Raw genomic sequence first — 14,990 nt, 5'->3', positions numbered from 1 at the left:
AAAGATTCTTGGATTTCGTGAAAGATGATTGCAGCATATGCTACTCACGGAATACAAGATCAAGTGGAAGGATCGTGCTGAGGAGGACGCTACATGGGAGACATTGACTACCCTTCAGAGAGACTACTCTGGGTTTTTATTGAGTTCAAGAGTGAGCTCTTAGAGGAAGGGGAGTATGTCATGTGCACAGAGTGTATCTACCGTGTGCAGCACGCACACAAGACTAGCTTCGAGGCTTGGAGCTAGGCAAGTTGATTGGCGAGCTAGTATAGAGATAGACTAACGGGCGGCATCCAAGTATGGATGGGTGGACGCCCAAGTGTGGATGCTCGGTGACCAGCCAAGAGCCTATAAAAGAGTGGCCAAGGTTAGTCAATGGGTCATAGAGTTTCGTGAGTCTTTGCGAGAGCTCTATGGTCAGGAGCTTGAATCTAGTGCAGACATGCACCTGCTTCATGCAGCCGAGGTCGGCGGCAATCTCAAGGCCCGCGAGGGTAGCTTCGTGGCGGTATGGGACGTCACGGGGTAGAGATTGGTTAGTGCATCTTGCTAGTTAACTGAGCTCGTGGCTCGGTGTGGGGACAGCCAAGACTTGTGGATTTTGCCCACGGCTGTCATGGTTGGGTGGTGAGTCAGGCTTGCACCCCCTTCACGTTGTTTGGCTTTGTTTTGTAGGTTTCGAGTATTGTTTCAGGAGCGCTCTACGAGGAGATCCATGGGGATTTAACAAGTATGCAACCAATCAAATGTCCTTCAAGTATAGCAGATGCACTGCCAGTCAATAGTATTTCACAATTCCGGCATTAGAGCCATAAACCCAGATCCACGATCCGAAGTCCATGAGTTCATGTGACACTCACCAGGGTTAACACCCTTCCATGAGTTCACAGAATTCTCTCACCAGGATTACCACCCTACCATAAATGAATCCATCTACAGTTGGCACATACATAGTTCCCTACCACCTAGATGTTAGATCACATGACCCTTGGGCATAGACATAAGTCCCCTCCCAACAAGGTGCATGTCCACTCTACCAAATGCACTCCGTGTTGGTACTCAGAGCATACACTTTTGAGGAGAGGTGGGCTCAAGTACACTCTACCACATACACTTTGTGTTGATACTCTGACCGCACACCTTGGAGGAGAGGTGGGCTCAAGTTCTCTCTACCACCTGCACTCCGTGGTGGTATTTTGATCATAGACTTGAAAGGAGAGGTGGGCTCAAGTGTAAAACATAAGATGAGAATGAGTCATGCATAAATATCCTAGTGCTCCATAAACATTTCTGTTGCATATAGTTTTATAGGCATTTCGGTCGTCGATAGTTTTATAGGCATTTCGACTGCCAATAGAAATCCACAAAAAAATCCTAGATCCATGAGATATCCATGAATTCCAAAAATCCACTGCATCCCATAGAACAGGGAACCATAAATATACTGCATCCCAGTTGTCATGTGCAAGTTTTGCCCATGGACATATCCTGAAGCTAATCCAGAAGGGGCGGCCAGAAAAGATGACTAGAACCAGAATTTAGGAGCATGCTATGCAGTTTTGGCCAGTGTTGGACTTGGAGCAGGATATGGAAGACTTTGAAGGACGTGTCGGTTGCATAAGATGCTGTCGGCTGCAAGAAGATGTTGTCGGCTGCATGGTTTAGGTCGTGGATGCGTTTTATGGAGAAAATGCCCGGTCGGCTGGCCGACCAATAGTCGGCTAGCACTCCTTTTGTCCAAGGGCCTATATAAAGGCATGTATGCTCATTGTTGTGGTCATTCACTCCCTTATGGAGTGGGTCCAGTAGTAGGACTATTTTGGTGTTTCCACTTTTTCATGAAGGCAGCCCATGGCTGTAGGTTTAGGGGTACCTTTTTGTACCATATGAATATACTGAATTTCCAGCTCTCTCTCTCTCTCTCTCTCTCTCTCTCTCTCTCCTTTCTGTCTGCATTTTTGCATCAGCATGTTCTAAGTGGTGTTTAGAGCTGAAAGAAGACTCTTAGAGCTTCCGCGTGTTACATTGGTATCAGAGCATTAGGCTCAGCAAGGCTAAACCTTGACCAGTGTGCCGTAGAGTGCTGTTTGCTGACTTGGTGGTGTGGCGTATGAACAGGTGGTAAGTATTCTCATTTTGCCCTTTTTAAAAGGTAAAATCCATTAACTAGAGTAAACCTTAATATTTATAAGGTATTGTGTTCACACCCATTTTAAATAGGGGCTGGACATTTGCTTATGAGGGGGGAGGGGCGCGCGCGCCGGGGGGGGGGGGGGGTGGAGGGGGCAAAGTAATAAGTTGATCAAAGGTTTTATAACCTTTAAAAAAAAAGCCTTGAATGGGACTTTTTTGGCAAAATACCCACGTGGAGGGGTTGGTGGCTCTTCTTGCCTTCTTCACGTCTAGTTGTACCCGCATGTTGTACTTGGTGTACCTGTTGCCCTTGATATACCTAGCTGTACCCCATGTTGTACTTGGTGTACTTGCTGTCCCTGATGTACCTGGCTATACCCGTATGTAGTACTTGGTGTACCTGTTGTCCTTGATGTACCTGGCTGTACCTGCGTGTAGTACTTGGTGTACCTGTTGCCCAGTTGTACCTGGTTGTATCCACATGTAGTACTTGATGTACTTGATTGTACCTGCCTGTTGAACCCACTGTACCAGCTGTACAAACAATACTTGCACGTGTGAAGCATTTAATGTACTTGGTGTATCTGCTGCAAAATACAGAGCCCGAATATTAATTGGCTAGCTGTACCTGCACACATGTGAAGTTCCTGACGTGCTTGATTGTACTTGCTATAAATTGTACCGGTTGTATTTGGATTGTACTCACCGTACCAGGTGCTCTCATATTTTTCTCATTTGTGTAAATTTGAAATTTGCTAATTTAAATTCAGAGAATGCTTTAAGTTGTGTAGTGCAGGAGCATGGCATGTACATGCTGACCATGTTCAGGAAATTCTTCCTGGTGTGGCTAGTATATTTCTCTGTGTGGTGTTGTTAACCGCGCTCTCAGAGCTTCTGAGAGCCGGTGAAGGTTTGACTCACCAGGGAATTTGGGAGCAAAGCATCATTGGGGAGAACCAGGCCACGTTTCCTCCGCGGTGTACTCCTTGGCCTGCGTTAGTACGGGCGTGCCTGTTGGTGCACGGTCCCGGAAGACCAGTGAAAGGCAGGTACGTGTACACCCAGTGAAGGTGGGAATGAGCGTGTGATTTGGGGCTACTCCGACCAACACCTCTTCATCGACTTGAACCAGTTTTATTTGGTTGTTTTCACTCCCTTGTGGAGAAATCTGGCCTGTCAAGCCCGTGACACTTGTACAAATAGAAATACTCCAAGAAATACAAAAAAGTATTGAGAGGGGGGCCGGCCCTTTCCAGCCCCAGTGCTGGTGTCATTTGTATTTTCAGTATTTCCAGTAATTGTGTTGCTGATGTTGTTTCCATTGTTTAATAACAGTTACATTAAGTGTTCTAAATATGTGTATATTGTCTTCCGATCTCTAGGCCTCCTGTAGGGAGCGGTCACAATCCACTTGCCCTCATCATTGAAAACAACATCGCCACGGCTTTGTAAATAAGCAACAACCAACTCACGAGGTTTGTTGATTCCCATTTGTTGGACAAGTGCATCAAAAGTGACCACATCAGCCTTGACATGAGACTTTGATTCAATGACCCTTTGTACATCAGGATCTTTTTGCAAAGCACGGAGCTTTTCAAGCTCATTCATCAAGGCATCAATATCTTGCTGATTCTCAGCCTTGGCAGACAACGGTGGATCGTTATCCGCCAAGGCTACAACATGATCCCTGTCTCTATCTTCTTCCCGCATGCGGCGAGTACGGGTGATAGAATCCTCCACAGAAAGATTTGACTGGCTGGCCATAATGTATCTTCCAGCATTTTAGAAAGAAAAGAATTTTCCGTGCCCCGAAATCGCTCTCTACGAGTTCCCCAAGTATGATACCGACGAATAGATTGCAAGGGTGCAACAGTGCCCCTACACAGATAGGAGGGCCACGAAGGTTTTCCACACGCTCACTGCCGCATAAACCAAAAGTAACCTCTTTCGAGGCGCGACAATAAGTCGAGGGCTACCTTAGAATGCCAACCTTCTCTCACGGATAATGACTCCTTACAGCCATATCCAGCATCATATTAGGTACAACTGTATAGAAAGCCAAGCTCTGATACCAATGTAAACGGAAGGGCAATTCTACACGGAAAATTTTTATCAATCATGAAAACTGAAAATACACATAAGCATGCCAGAAAAAAGGAGATGACAAATCTGCACAGTATACAATGCTAGGGGCTAGAAGATGGGTTGACTCTCCCCCCCCCCCAATGGTTAGATTACCAAAAAGGAGTCTCCTTCCAAATACAACTTCACGGGTGCCCAAGGATTCTCCTTTGGCTAGCGCTTGTCTCTTCCAGTACAATATGAAAGCAAAACAAAAACATATGCACAATTTTGTTGACAATTCTCAACACAAGAAGGCACTTCTGGCGTCAAACACATGCAGGACAACTATGGACAGCCCATAGCACTTCCGCATCGGCCCGGAACAACTGTGTATCTTCACCTTCCTCTTGTATGGCTCACAAGACAAGTCGACCAGCCATGAGGGGCTGTTTACAAGAGTCGATCAGCCCTCAGTAGCCACAGAAGGGGTGTTTTTATGATCTGTCCGGCCTCTGTTCAAGCTGTAAATCAGCCGGCCAGCAGCGGAGAACATGCAAAAGGGGTCGGCCAGCACCTCCCATGCACGTGTTAGGTTTTTGTCGCGGTAGAAGGCTGTAAACAGCTGTAGAAGCAGTCGACCAGCTCCCATGCACCAGAAAAAGCAGGCGCCTCCCATAAAACTGGAGTCTTACTCAAGATTAGAGCTCCTCCGCCAATATTAGCTCCCATGTGTGCTTTTTAGGTCTAGCTTCTTGAAGATGGCCCAAATATTGTCCAAAGCCCATCCTTTGGCCGCCACGTGGATTAAATAAGTCCAGCTCAGTGTGTACAACTTATAAGTTGTCGGGCCACTTATAAGTGTGTGTGAACCTGCACCCATAATTATTAGTATATGAAATCATAAAGCTGTAAATTGAGTTTTTGGACACTTACCACCTGCAAAACACATGTAGACCACTTGTCAGTCCCAAACAGGTGTGCACATACACGTCCATAGGGTGCCCAGGCGTCCCCGGCTCCATGGACAATGCAAGCAGAAATCTCACACATTGTCTAGGCAAACAAGACAAGTCATCCAAAGATAAAATCAAACTTCAAAGTCATGCACACACATGAGTGCAGCTAGATTGGAAGAAACACCCATGTGCTCAGTTGTATTCGATAAAATGTCTAGGGCTCATGACCTTTCCAGAACCTTTCTAGAACATAAATACAAAAGATCTCCAAGATAGCTAGTCTAGTGAATTACATCATGTCAGGCTCCATGAGCCATACATGTACACCACGACAGGCCCCACAAGCCACACATGTAAGTCATGTCAGGCTATACCAGCCATACATGTACTGTCATGTCAGGCTCCGTATGCTGCATAGACACACCATGTTAGGCTACACCAGCCATACATGTATGTCATGTCAGGCTCCACATGAACAATAGAAAAAATAGAAGTTGTAAGGAATTTTGTGACAGTCACAGGCATAAATATTTTGGTGCTCCATAAACATTTTCGTTGCATATAGTTTTACAGACATTTCGGCCGCCAATAGTTTTATAGGCATTTCCATAGAAAAATCCTTGATCCGTTAGATATCCATAAATTCCAGAAATCCACTGCATCCCATAAAACAGGAAGCCAAAAACATACTCCATCCCAGTAGAGGGAGTCGAAGAGCTGTATATAAAGCCCAAGAATCAGTGAGCGAATAATAACCATATAGATGCGCCAAGCCATCATATATGTATAAATCCTCAAGCAAAGATATGCCAAAAACCTAGTCCATAGTCCTTGGTCATGTTCGTATTTAAAACCTTGTAAACCAAGCTTTTCAACCATAGTGTTTACCTGAAACTGTTCAAGGCAAACAAAAAACACACAATTCTCCTTGTATAGGCATACAAGTGTTAAGTGTCCAAAAACACTCACAATAAATTGCCCAAAAGCATCAACTTTGCAAAACTCAAAGTATACTTAGCTTTTCTTTGCCAGGTTCGTCATGAAGCCAAAAGAAATACCTCCACAGCATACTCATAAGATATCTTGAGAGATTGCTCCATATAGTTTGCTTGCAAGCTTGATTTATTATCCACAATAATCCATATGGAAAGAGTATGAGGGCAAAAGGATGAAAGGATCATATGTCCAAGTTTCAGTCCAAAATATCAACTATTGTGCTTTTCCTAGGCTTGTAGCCCGAGTTTTCCCTAGGCGCATCCTTCTGTCCACATGGCACATATACATACCCAAAATAACAATATGTCCAGCCCTTCATTAATGATGTGTGAAAACACTAACTTATAAACATTATAAAGTCACTTTAATGATGAAAATCCCATGTTGCTCATGCTCTGTAGCTACACACACACACACACACACACACACACACACACACACCACCTTTGAAAACTATGTCCAAGGTAATGGATCTTTGAGAGGAACTCGCCATTGATATAAAGTGTATGCTTTGAATCTTCTTAAACATTGACACAAGTGTGCTTGGTGTTTCTCAATTTTGGAGAAAAGAATATATCATCAAAAAATGTAAGTGTAAATTTTCTATGATTATGAAACAGGCGATCCATCATGTCACTAAATGTGGTGGCGCATTCGTTAGACCAAAAGTGTCACAACCCCACGGATCTCCCAAGCACAAAACACAAGTGATTAGTACAAACCCCGTAAGAGCTTATAGCAAGTTACAACCCCACGGATCTCCTAAACACAACAACAATGGTGGTTATTTATAGCAACAACGGGTACAATATAAGTGAAATATGGGTTATTATTGTCATTACCTCACTATTGGTCAAAGTTCAACCAAGACTCCAGCTGCACATGTGGCAGAGCATAGACCAACATGCCGAGGCTTCTATGGGGCAAACTACATATGCGCGGTAGCCTTTGCTGTACTGATCAATAGCCCTAAGCTTGATTTAGAACAAGATGTTGATTTAAACACGATTAGACAGAGGAGAGAGAAGAGAGAGAGAGATAGGTGTCAGGTTTTCCTTTGTATTATATGGTACAAAAAGGTGGTTGAATGTATGTACATGACTAAGCCCTAGGTTCCCAAAGTGGGTGACCCTTGACCTTTCACATGACTTCTACTGATGGCTAGATTGATGAATGAATGAATTAACTTGATGGAATGACTTGCTTCCTGTTGAAAATGACTTGTGCTATATATGTGAGAAAGGAAGCTGGTTGGCCAGCAGTCCATAAGGCTGCCGGCTTGTTGCTAGACAAGTAACTATAACATGATGACCTTTGTGCTTATCCAAGATGTCATGAATCTTCGGTTGAGGAAATGGATTCTTGATAGCAATCTTGGTGATGGTCCACACACATCCGATAAGATCCATCCTCCTTTTTGCACAAGCAAGAGTGGCAAGCAAAATGGTGAAGAGCGTGTCCCGATCCGTCCTTTTAAAAGTTCATTCACTTGAGTCATATTCTTTTTCTATTGGCTCACACTCACCTGATATGGTGGCTGATTGGGTGGTGAGCCAGAATGAGATCTATGCGGTGGTCCTTGGGTCTCTCTGATGGTATTTTACCTAGTAGAGCCTCTGAAAAACAATCCATACATGCATGCAAGAAACCCAACCTTTCTTTAGTCAAGTTATTCACATATACATTATCATGCTCCACATTATCACGCACAGAAACCGAGTACGAATAAAGAGACTTTTCCATTGCTTTGTTAAACTGTATATGGCCTGCAACAAGTATAGTATGACTAGGAGTGTTGACATCATTCACATGCTCACGGTCTCGATGCATAAAAGTAATCTTTTTATTTATATAATCCTTTCTAGGTTCATGCAATTGTGCTATGCCATGTCAAACAATACATCATATCCTTGCAATGGAGCTGTCTGAAAGCCTTCATGATTTAGATACTCAATGCGAAGCTATCAATAATTGATGTTGCATTCACCTCTTTATCTCAACCTAGGCGTGCATTTATTTGCATTCCCATCTTGTGCACATTCAACCCAATGGTGGTAGCCATATCTGTAGAGATGAAATTGTATGAGGATATATCATCAAACAAGAACATGACCGCTTGGTCCTTTAATTTTCCTCATACTTTGCTAATCTTCCATCCCTCTGAAGGTTGTCTCGTGTTGTCTTGTACATTTGGTACCATGTGTGCAAGAGGCTTGTCATCCTCCTCCTTAGCTTTTACAATCTATGAGCATTTAGCATACACATGATCTTTGCCTCCACATTGAAGCACCTTCCTTCATGTATATAGGTGCTATTTTTGCTTGTTAGAATGCTGGCTTCTTTTTGGAAGCGATTAGGTGGCTGTTGTGATGCAATGCTCTACGTGTGCCGTTCAAGGTCCTTACCAGGGCGCCTATGGCCAGCAGCCTTGAGAAGGGCCGATTTGGGCACACCCAGCCATACAGGCTAGTCGTGCAGCCATACGGGCAGCTTGGAAATTTCGTAGGCAGCCTTTACAGGTGTGGGCAAGTCGGGGCAACAGTCGGGCAGCATTTTAAACATGTGTGAGCACCTTTTGTAGCAAGCGTGGAGCATTTCGACAGTAATAGGCTGACCAACACTTGTGCCACCCCTCCTCCACCCCAATAAACAATATTTGCACCAGTTGTACCTTTTATGTCGGTTGCCTTGGCATTTGTGCCACATGTACTTTATTTGTTCCAGCTATGAAGGATTTTGCTTGACATCCATTTGGTTTTATTGAAATCATGGATTTACAGGAAACCATGGATATATGGATATCTTTTGGGACATTGGTATTGTACTGGATAATTTGGCCTTTCCCATGTGTGGGAATAGAAAAGGCTCCCAAAGCTTGTCACAATAACGTCTCCTGGATTTGTTTTTTGGAAATATGGATCTGTCTTGCGGAGATATGATTTCGCATCGGTTACTTTCATCGTGATCAATCCTCCGTCTAGCCTAGTGGATTTTACAAGAAGTACCTACTGGCTATTAATGTTGTATAGTGTATTGGATGTACCTTATTTGTACCAGTTGTATAGTGTATAGTGTATTGGATGTACCTTATTTGTACCAGTTGTACCTTTTATATCGGTTGCCTTGGCATCTATACCACATGTACTTGTACTCTATTTGAACCAACTATGAAATTATGGGAAGCTCTCTGAAGGATTTGGCTTGACATCGATATGCAATTTGGTTTTAGTGAATTCATGGGTTTACAGGAAACCATGAACATATTTTGGGACATTGGTATTGTACTGGATAATCTGGCTTTTCTCGTATGTGGGAACAGAAGAGGCCCCCAAAGCTCGTAGACAATAACTTCTCCTTGGTAATATGACAAATTCCAAGGGTGGTGGCGGGCCCATTCCGGTTCTAGTGTGGTGTCAAGTTCTCAAGTTGTGATTGTGGTCTTAGTGAATGATTTAAGTGACTTTATTAAGTGTTCAATCGCAGTAATAGTCGTGTGTGAAAACCCTGCTTGGTCACAGAGGCAATACTAAACTGCAACTGTTGCCAAATAATAAAGCAAGGCTTTCTAAAACGCTCTTGTTTGAAACATGTCACTTAGGAAGCCCATGAAGCCTAAATATCTCCCGGCTGAAAAGTAAGGTTACCTCCTCGCATCCACATTAGACTTGCAGTGTTTGCTTGCCCAACCTATCAGGAGTAAATTGTCCTTGGGCAATCCTAGAAGATGTTTGCTTGTTGAATTTGTCATACCAAGTGCCTTCATAAAGATGTCTGTTAGATTGTTTTCTGTAGTACAATACTTCACTTGCATCAGTTCTGTCTTGAATGAAGTGAATCTTGGTATTGTTATGCTTTGACCTTAGGTGCTCTACTAGATTGTTGGCCAATGCAATGCATAATTGGTTATTACAACCATGACTGAAAAGAGCTCTCTGAAACACTCTAATCTACTGGGGGCTGTAGAGTAGGCTGAAGAGTAGGTTGTGTGTAAATGCATCCTTGTTGGAATAGCCTAATCAAAGTAAAACTAGACTTTACATATTTATGGAGATAATTTTGGGGTTTAGCAGGTGAAGAACACACTGCATATGAATAAGGATCATGGTATGGAGCCCAACAGGCGGCCATGTGATCAGGGGTTCCCTAACAGTGAAGCTGATGGAAGCCCTGCAACAACTCCAGGACCCGGACAGGCTGGAAGAAAAATCAGCCGTGCTAGACCTGGTAGACATTCAAACATGGGACCCCAGACACCAGGGTCAAACATAGGTAGGTAACATGTTTATTTGAGCTTTCATAGCACATATTATCTGGACTCTGCAAGATATCTGCTCTTTTGATATGCACAGTTTTGGTTGTATTGTGTGACATGTCAGGATCGCCTTCCAGCAAGGTCCGCACCCCTGCCAGCTCTTGCCGCTATGATAGCTCTCTTGGTAATGTCCATAACCCTTAAAAAATCCTTCAGTCTTGACTCTTACAGTGATAGAAAGTTTTGCTCCTTGTTTTATGTCAGGTTTGCTTACAAAGAAGTTCATAAATCTGCTGAAGGAGGCAGATGATGGAATCCTCGACTTGAACAAAGCTGCTGATACATTACATGTATAACTCTGGGCTCTTCTTTTATCTTTGCCTCTCTATAATTTCATCTGCTTTAAACAGTGTGTGTGTGTGTGTGTGTGTGTGTGTGTGTGTGTGATGCTTTAATGAACGTTGTGCATGTGATGCCTGCCTTTTATTGTGGTATGCATAACACAGGTACAAAAGCGCAGGATTTATGATATAACAAATGTGCTTGAAGGTATTGGATTGATCGAAAAGAAGCTCAAAAACAGGATATGCTGGAAGTAAGCTTCTAAATACTTTATTCAAACCTTGAATTGATGTTTGAAATATACCTTGTTTAGTCTCAGCGGGTCCTTACTGAGTGGCTATCACACCACCAGGCTACCCGTAAGGGGGTGTGGGTTGGAATCTGTACATCTATATATAAAAAATATGACCCACAACAAAAAAGGATGCTTTTATTTGTTTTATTTTTTTGATACAGGGGTCTTGATGCTACAAATTCAATTGAAATGAACAAGGCTGCTTTCCTGCAGGTTAGGGTTTAGTATTTAGGGTTCAGTTTTCAAAAAACTGAAATCCTGAATGTTGTTCTTATCGACTGGCATAACAGGACGTAAAGAACACTAATATATTATTGCAAAATTGTGTCTTCTCTGCTCACTCATTGTCTAGGTACTTGCAGGCAGAGTTGGAAAGTTTACATTTAGAAGAGAGAAGGCTGGATTGTTCCATCAAGTATCATGTCTCCCATTGCTTATTGCCTTGTTTGCCTAATGATAATGAAAAATGCTGTTTATTGAATTCTTGGGAATCGTATTAGTCTCTTGCTGTTTTGGAAGTAACCTGAAAAGTTGTGCAGGGAGGCACGGGAGACACTGAGGATCATAAGTGAGGATGAAAACAATAAGCGGTATCCTTTGAATAATACACTGCTCCCCTGCCCATGAGGGACGGGTGAGTGAGATCTCCCCTTTTCATTGGCAGGGGTTGTGTCTGGAAATCCCCTTAAGATATGGTACTAAGAAATCCTGTAGCTATAAAGCAAATGCAAGGTTTACACATCTTGAGAGCTGTGACAGCCTTGTCATTAGCATGTTTGCACTTGATCAACCCTTCCTGCAGATGGCTCTACGTTACTGAAGATGACATAAAAACTTTGCAGTGTTTTCAGGTGACATTTTTTTTTGAATATTGGTGTACTGATTAAAACTTACAACTTGAGTTAGTGAACCTGTTATTGTCCCATGTGAGACTGATTGCTTTAACTTGGATGCATATCATTGCTTGAAGCTAGTATAAATATGAAAAAAAGTCTTGTTTCACTGCCTTTGGTGTAGAATGAAACTTTGATAGCGATTAAAGCACCGCATGGCACCACATTGGAAGTCCCTGATCCTGATGAGGTGATGTACTTGTACTCGCATAAGTTTCTTAACTGTTACAAGGTGAATTCTAACGGATCTGTAATGGATCTTAGGCATCACTTACGAAGAAGGTAGCTAGGTGCTGATTGTAATTATTCTACCTTGCAGGCTGTGGAATATCCTCAAAGGCGTTATCAGATACTCTTGCAAAGTGCCATGGGGCCTATTGATGTTTATCTTGTGAGGTATGCACTTTTAGGATGAATCAAATGATTGTCTTGAAGCTTCTGTTTGAATGTAGCTGATATGCAGAGAGTTTTGAGGAAATTGATGTAGGGAAAGTGAGCATTTTTGTTTTTGCATGCAGCCGCTTTGAAGAAAGGTTTGAGGAAGTGAATGCGGCAGAAGTGCCTCAAGAGGTGGATCATCCAACTGTTGCGGTTTCTAGTAATGCAGTATCAATGATTTCAGATACTGCCCACAATAACTACCAGGCTGAGGCACTCGATGGTCAGGCATTACGCACTGATTTTGCCAGTCCTCAAGATGCTGGTGGCATCATGAGAATTGTACCATCAGATGTGAATGTAAGTGTGTAGCTTATTAGTTCACCTTTTGTATGCATGCATTTATGTATGGCATCATGATAATTTGCCATCAGATGTGAATGTGAGTGTGTAGCTTATTAGTCCACCTTTTGTATGCATGCATGCATGCATGTATGTATGTGCTTTTAAATCTTGATTTTGCAGGCTGATACTGACTACTGGCTTCTCTCTGATGAGGGTGTTGGTATAACTGATATGTGGAGGAGCGATCGTATCCTTAATATTTGGTAGATAAAATTTCAAGAATTTCATATCTTAAGTTTTAGTGTACCGAGCTTTCAATATGCTGCTTCATCTAGAGATTCTCTCACTTGAAGACCTTGACATGGTAAAGCTCCAAATTTCATGTGGGATGAGGATGTGAAGCTTAGTGTAGCTGAATTTGATCTTGACGAGTTGCAACCCCAATCTCCTCCTAGCGCTGTTGTAGTTGCCTCTGAAAGCTAGTATGATAATGATTTTGGAATCATAGGAATGGGCCATTTTACTGAAAAATCTGGCCACAGTTCCATATTTTCAATTCTCTGTATGTTGACGATATCAATCAAGGATTCGGGTCTGATAATCTGTCTGCACCCCAGGAACAACCTACCACATTATTTCTGTGTAATAAGGTGAGCTTTTCAAAGGTTTGTGGGGCTTTTGCAACATAAAAGCGGTCCAGGATGATTAAGTATTGGTTGAGTATAAGAAGACAGTGGTGGTATGTTACATCCATCTGAATCGGCTATATTTAAGCACCGCAAGTGTCGTGGTTTGGTGGAAGAGATCAGTGATAACTGTGAGGTCTCTGAAAGTCACGAAATGAGGGGCTCTCATATGGCATCAGGGCATTGCCAGGCTTTTCATCCATTCCCTGTGAGATGGCATGTGGAGGACTGAACATCCTTGTACGTATTAGCTTTTCAACTTCAACCCATGACACTGGAGGGTTAGCGGTGTATGCCTTTCCAATGAAGCCTTCACCTTTACAATGAATCATTAAAAGAGCTAAGTTGGCATGTGGAGGACTGAACATCCTTGTATTAGCTTTTCAACTTCAACCCATGACACTGGAGGGTTGGCGGTGTATGCCTTTCCAATGAAGCCTTCACCTTTACAATGAATCATTAAAAGAGCTAAGTTGAACAACACATTGGATGGTTATCTTTGTTGTCCAAAACGCTAACCTATCCTCGTTTACTTTGCCATATGGAAGGGTAAGATTAGATTCAATGTTAGCTTCTCATCTTCTTACCTCAATGTGTTGCCGCTTCTTGATCCAACAGCATTTTCTTTCTTCTGTGCCACTGGAATGACAAGTTTACCAAGAAGTATGGGCTAGTTTTGCAAAAATGATTTGGGCATGTTATGAGAGGTGTAAGAAATGCCAACTCTCATTTTTCTTGCATCCCGTAGTCCATTCTCTCCTTCAACTCCATTGAAGGGGCATAGTAATCATGATAAAATCAATTTATTTTTGCTCTTTGGCCTGGAAGCATCAGCTTCTTATTAAGGTTCATTCAAGGAGGTGCAGATTTGATTACTTGCAATTTCTCGACACAATGAATAGGGTGCTGACTTGTGGTCATGCAGTCTTTAAGGATTTTACCAGTTTTAGCACTCAGTCCTTGTAGGTTGGCCTCCTTGCTGCAGTTTTGGGTAATTCTTTTTAATTGAATTCCTTCAAACCCTGTGCTTTGCTTTTAAGTTATTAACACTGTTTTGGTACAGGACTGTTGGAGGACATTTCATGTCACATATGTAGCAGCAGGTAATCTGTGGATTTAATTCGAATTCAAATTGTTACCATTCCTTTTGTAATGATACTATTGAGATCTTAAATACCCAACTCTGATTTTATAGAAAGGAGCTAAGTGTAGAGCTCAGGTGAAATTTTTTTGTTTCCACAAATCTATATGAAATTGTAAAACGTGCCTTTTATAGAGTTTCATGGTCAAGTAGATTGTGATTTATTAAAGTCTTGATTATGGTGATGTTCTCATTGGTCGGTGAGACGGGAGTCATTAAAACCTCCTAAAGTCATGGAATCGCTTTGTGAATGGGTGTTGTCTCATTTGGACATAACAAGGAGGCTGGACAGCTCATTATATCATAAATTGGATTATTAGGCTATATAATTGATTTGAGGTTCAATATAGAGGGTCCTCTACTGGTTTTCCAATGCCTAGCTATTCGATAGCACTCTGGCTGGCCATATTAGTGAAGATTGGGGATACATGGTATGGGACATGCATGGTGTAGTGGTGTCGGTTGGGCTAGGGTTGCATGGTCTCTATCTCAGGGATGGCTTACAATTG

The 14,990-nt window shown here is 42.5% G+C and overlaps 1 protein-coding gene across 5 annotated transcripts in view; it reads left to right on the top strand.

Moving 5' to 3' along the window:
• Window positions 1–14,643, top strand: part of LOC147637129 (transcription factor E2FB-like) — a 47,064-nt gene extending 32,421 nt beyond the window's left edge. The window contains exons 2-15 of one of the 5 annotated variants that reach the window (XR_015266330.1): window positions 10,217–10,418; window positions 10,526–10,585; window positions 10,666–10,751; window positions 10,908–10,996; window positions 11,200–11,251; window positions 11,401–11,453; window positions 11,578–11,628; window positions 11,841–11,889; window positions 12,056–12,121; window positions 12,251–12,327; window positions 12,450–12,669; window positions 12,835–12,901; window positions 13,025–14,302; window positions 14,404–14,643. Coding sequence is in view for 2 of the 5 variants with exons in the window: in XM_086800736.1 (XP_086656862.1) it covers window positions 10,217–10,418; window positions 10,526–10,585; window positions 10,666–10,751; window positions 10,908–10,996; window positions 11,200–11,251; window positions 11,401–11,453; window positions 11,578–11,628; window positions 11,841–11,889; window positions 12,056–12,121; window positions 12,251–12,327; window positions 12,450–12,669; window positions 12,835–12,901; window positions 13,025–13,137 (1,185 nt within the window). In the remaining 3 variants the exon portion in view is untranslated. Of the gene's footprint in view, window positions 1–10,216; window positions 10,419–10,525; window positions 10,586–10,665; window positions 10,752–10,907; window positions 10,997–11,199; window positions 11,252–11,400; window positions 11,454–11,577; window positions 11,629–11,840; window positions 11,890–12,055; window positions 12,122–12,250; window positions 12,328–12,449; window positions 12,670–12,834; window positions 12,902–13,024 lie in introns of all 5 variants that reach the window. The other 4 variants (XR_015266329.1, XR_015266328.1, XM_086800738.1 and 1 more) reach the window with 4 other exon arrangements.
• The last annotated feature ends 347 nt before the right edge of the window (window positions 14,644–14,990 follow it).

This window comes from Cibotium barometz, chromosome 7 (assembly GCF_041138505.1).
Source record: "Cibotium barometz isolate CiBa-2024 chromosome 7, ASM4113850v1, whole genome shotgun sequence".
NCBI classification, from domain to species: domain Eukaryota; kingdom Viridiplantae; phylum Streptophyta; class Polypodiopsida; order Cyatheales; family Cibotiaceae; genus Cibotium; species Cibotium barometz.
This window is presented reverse-complemented; position numbering and strand designations above follow the sequence as displayed.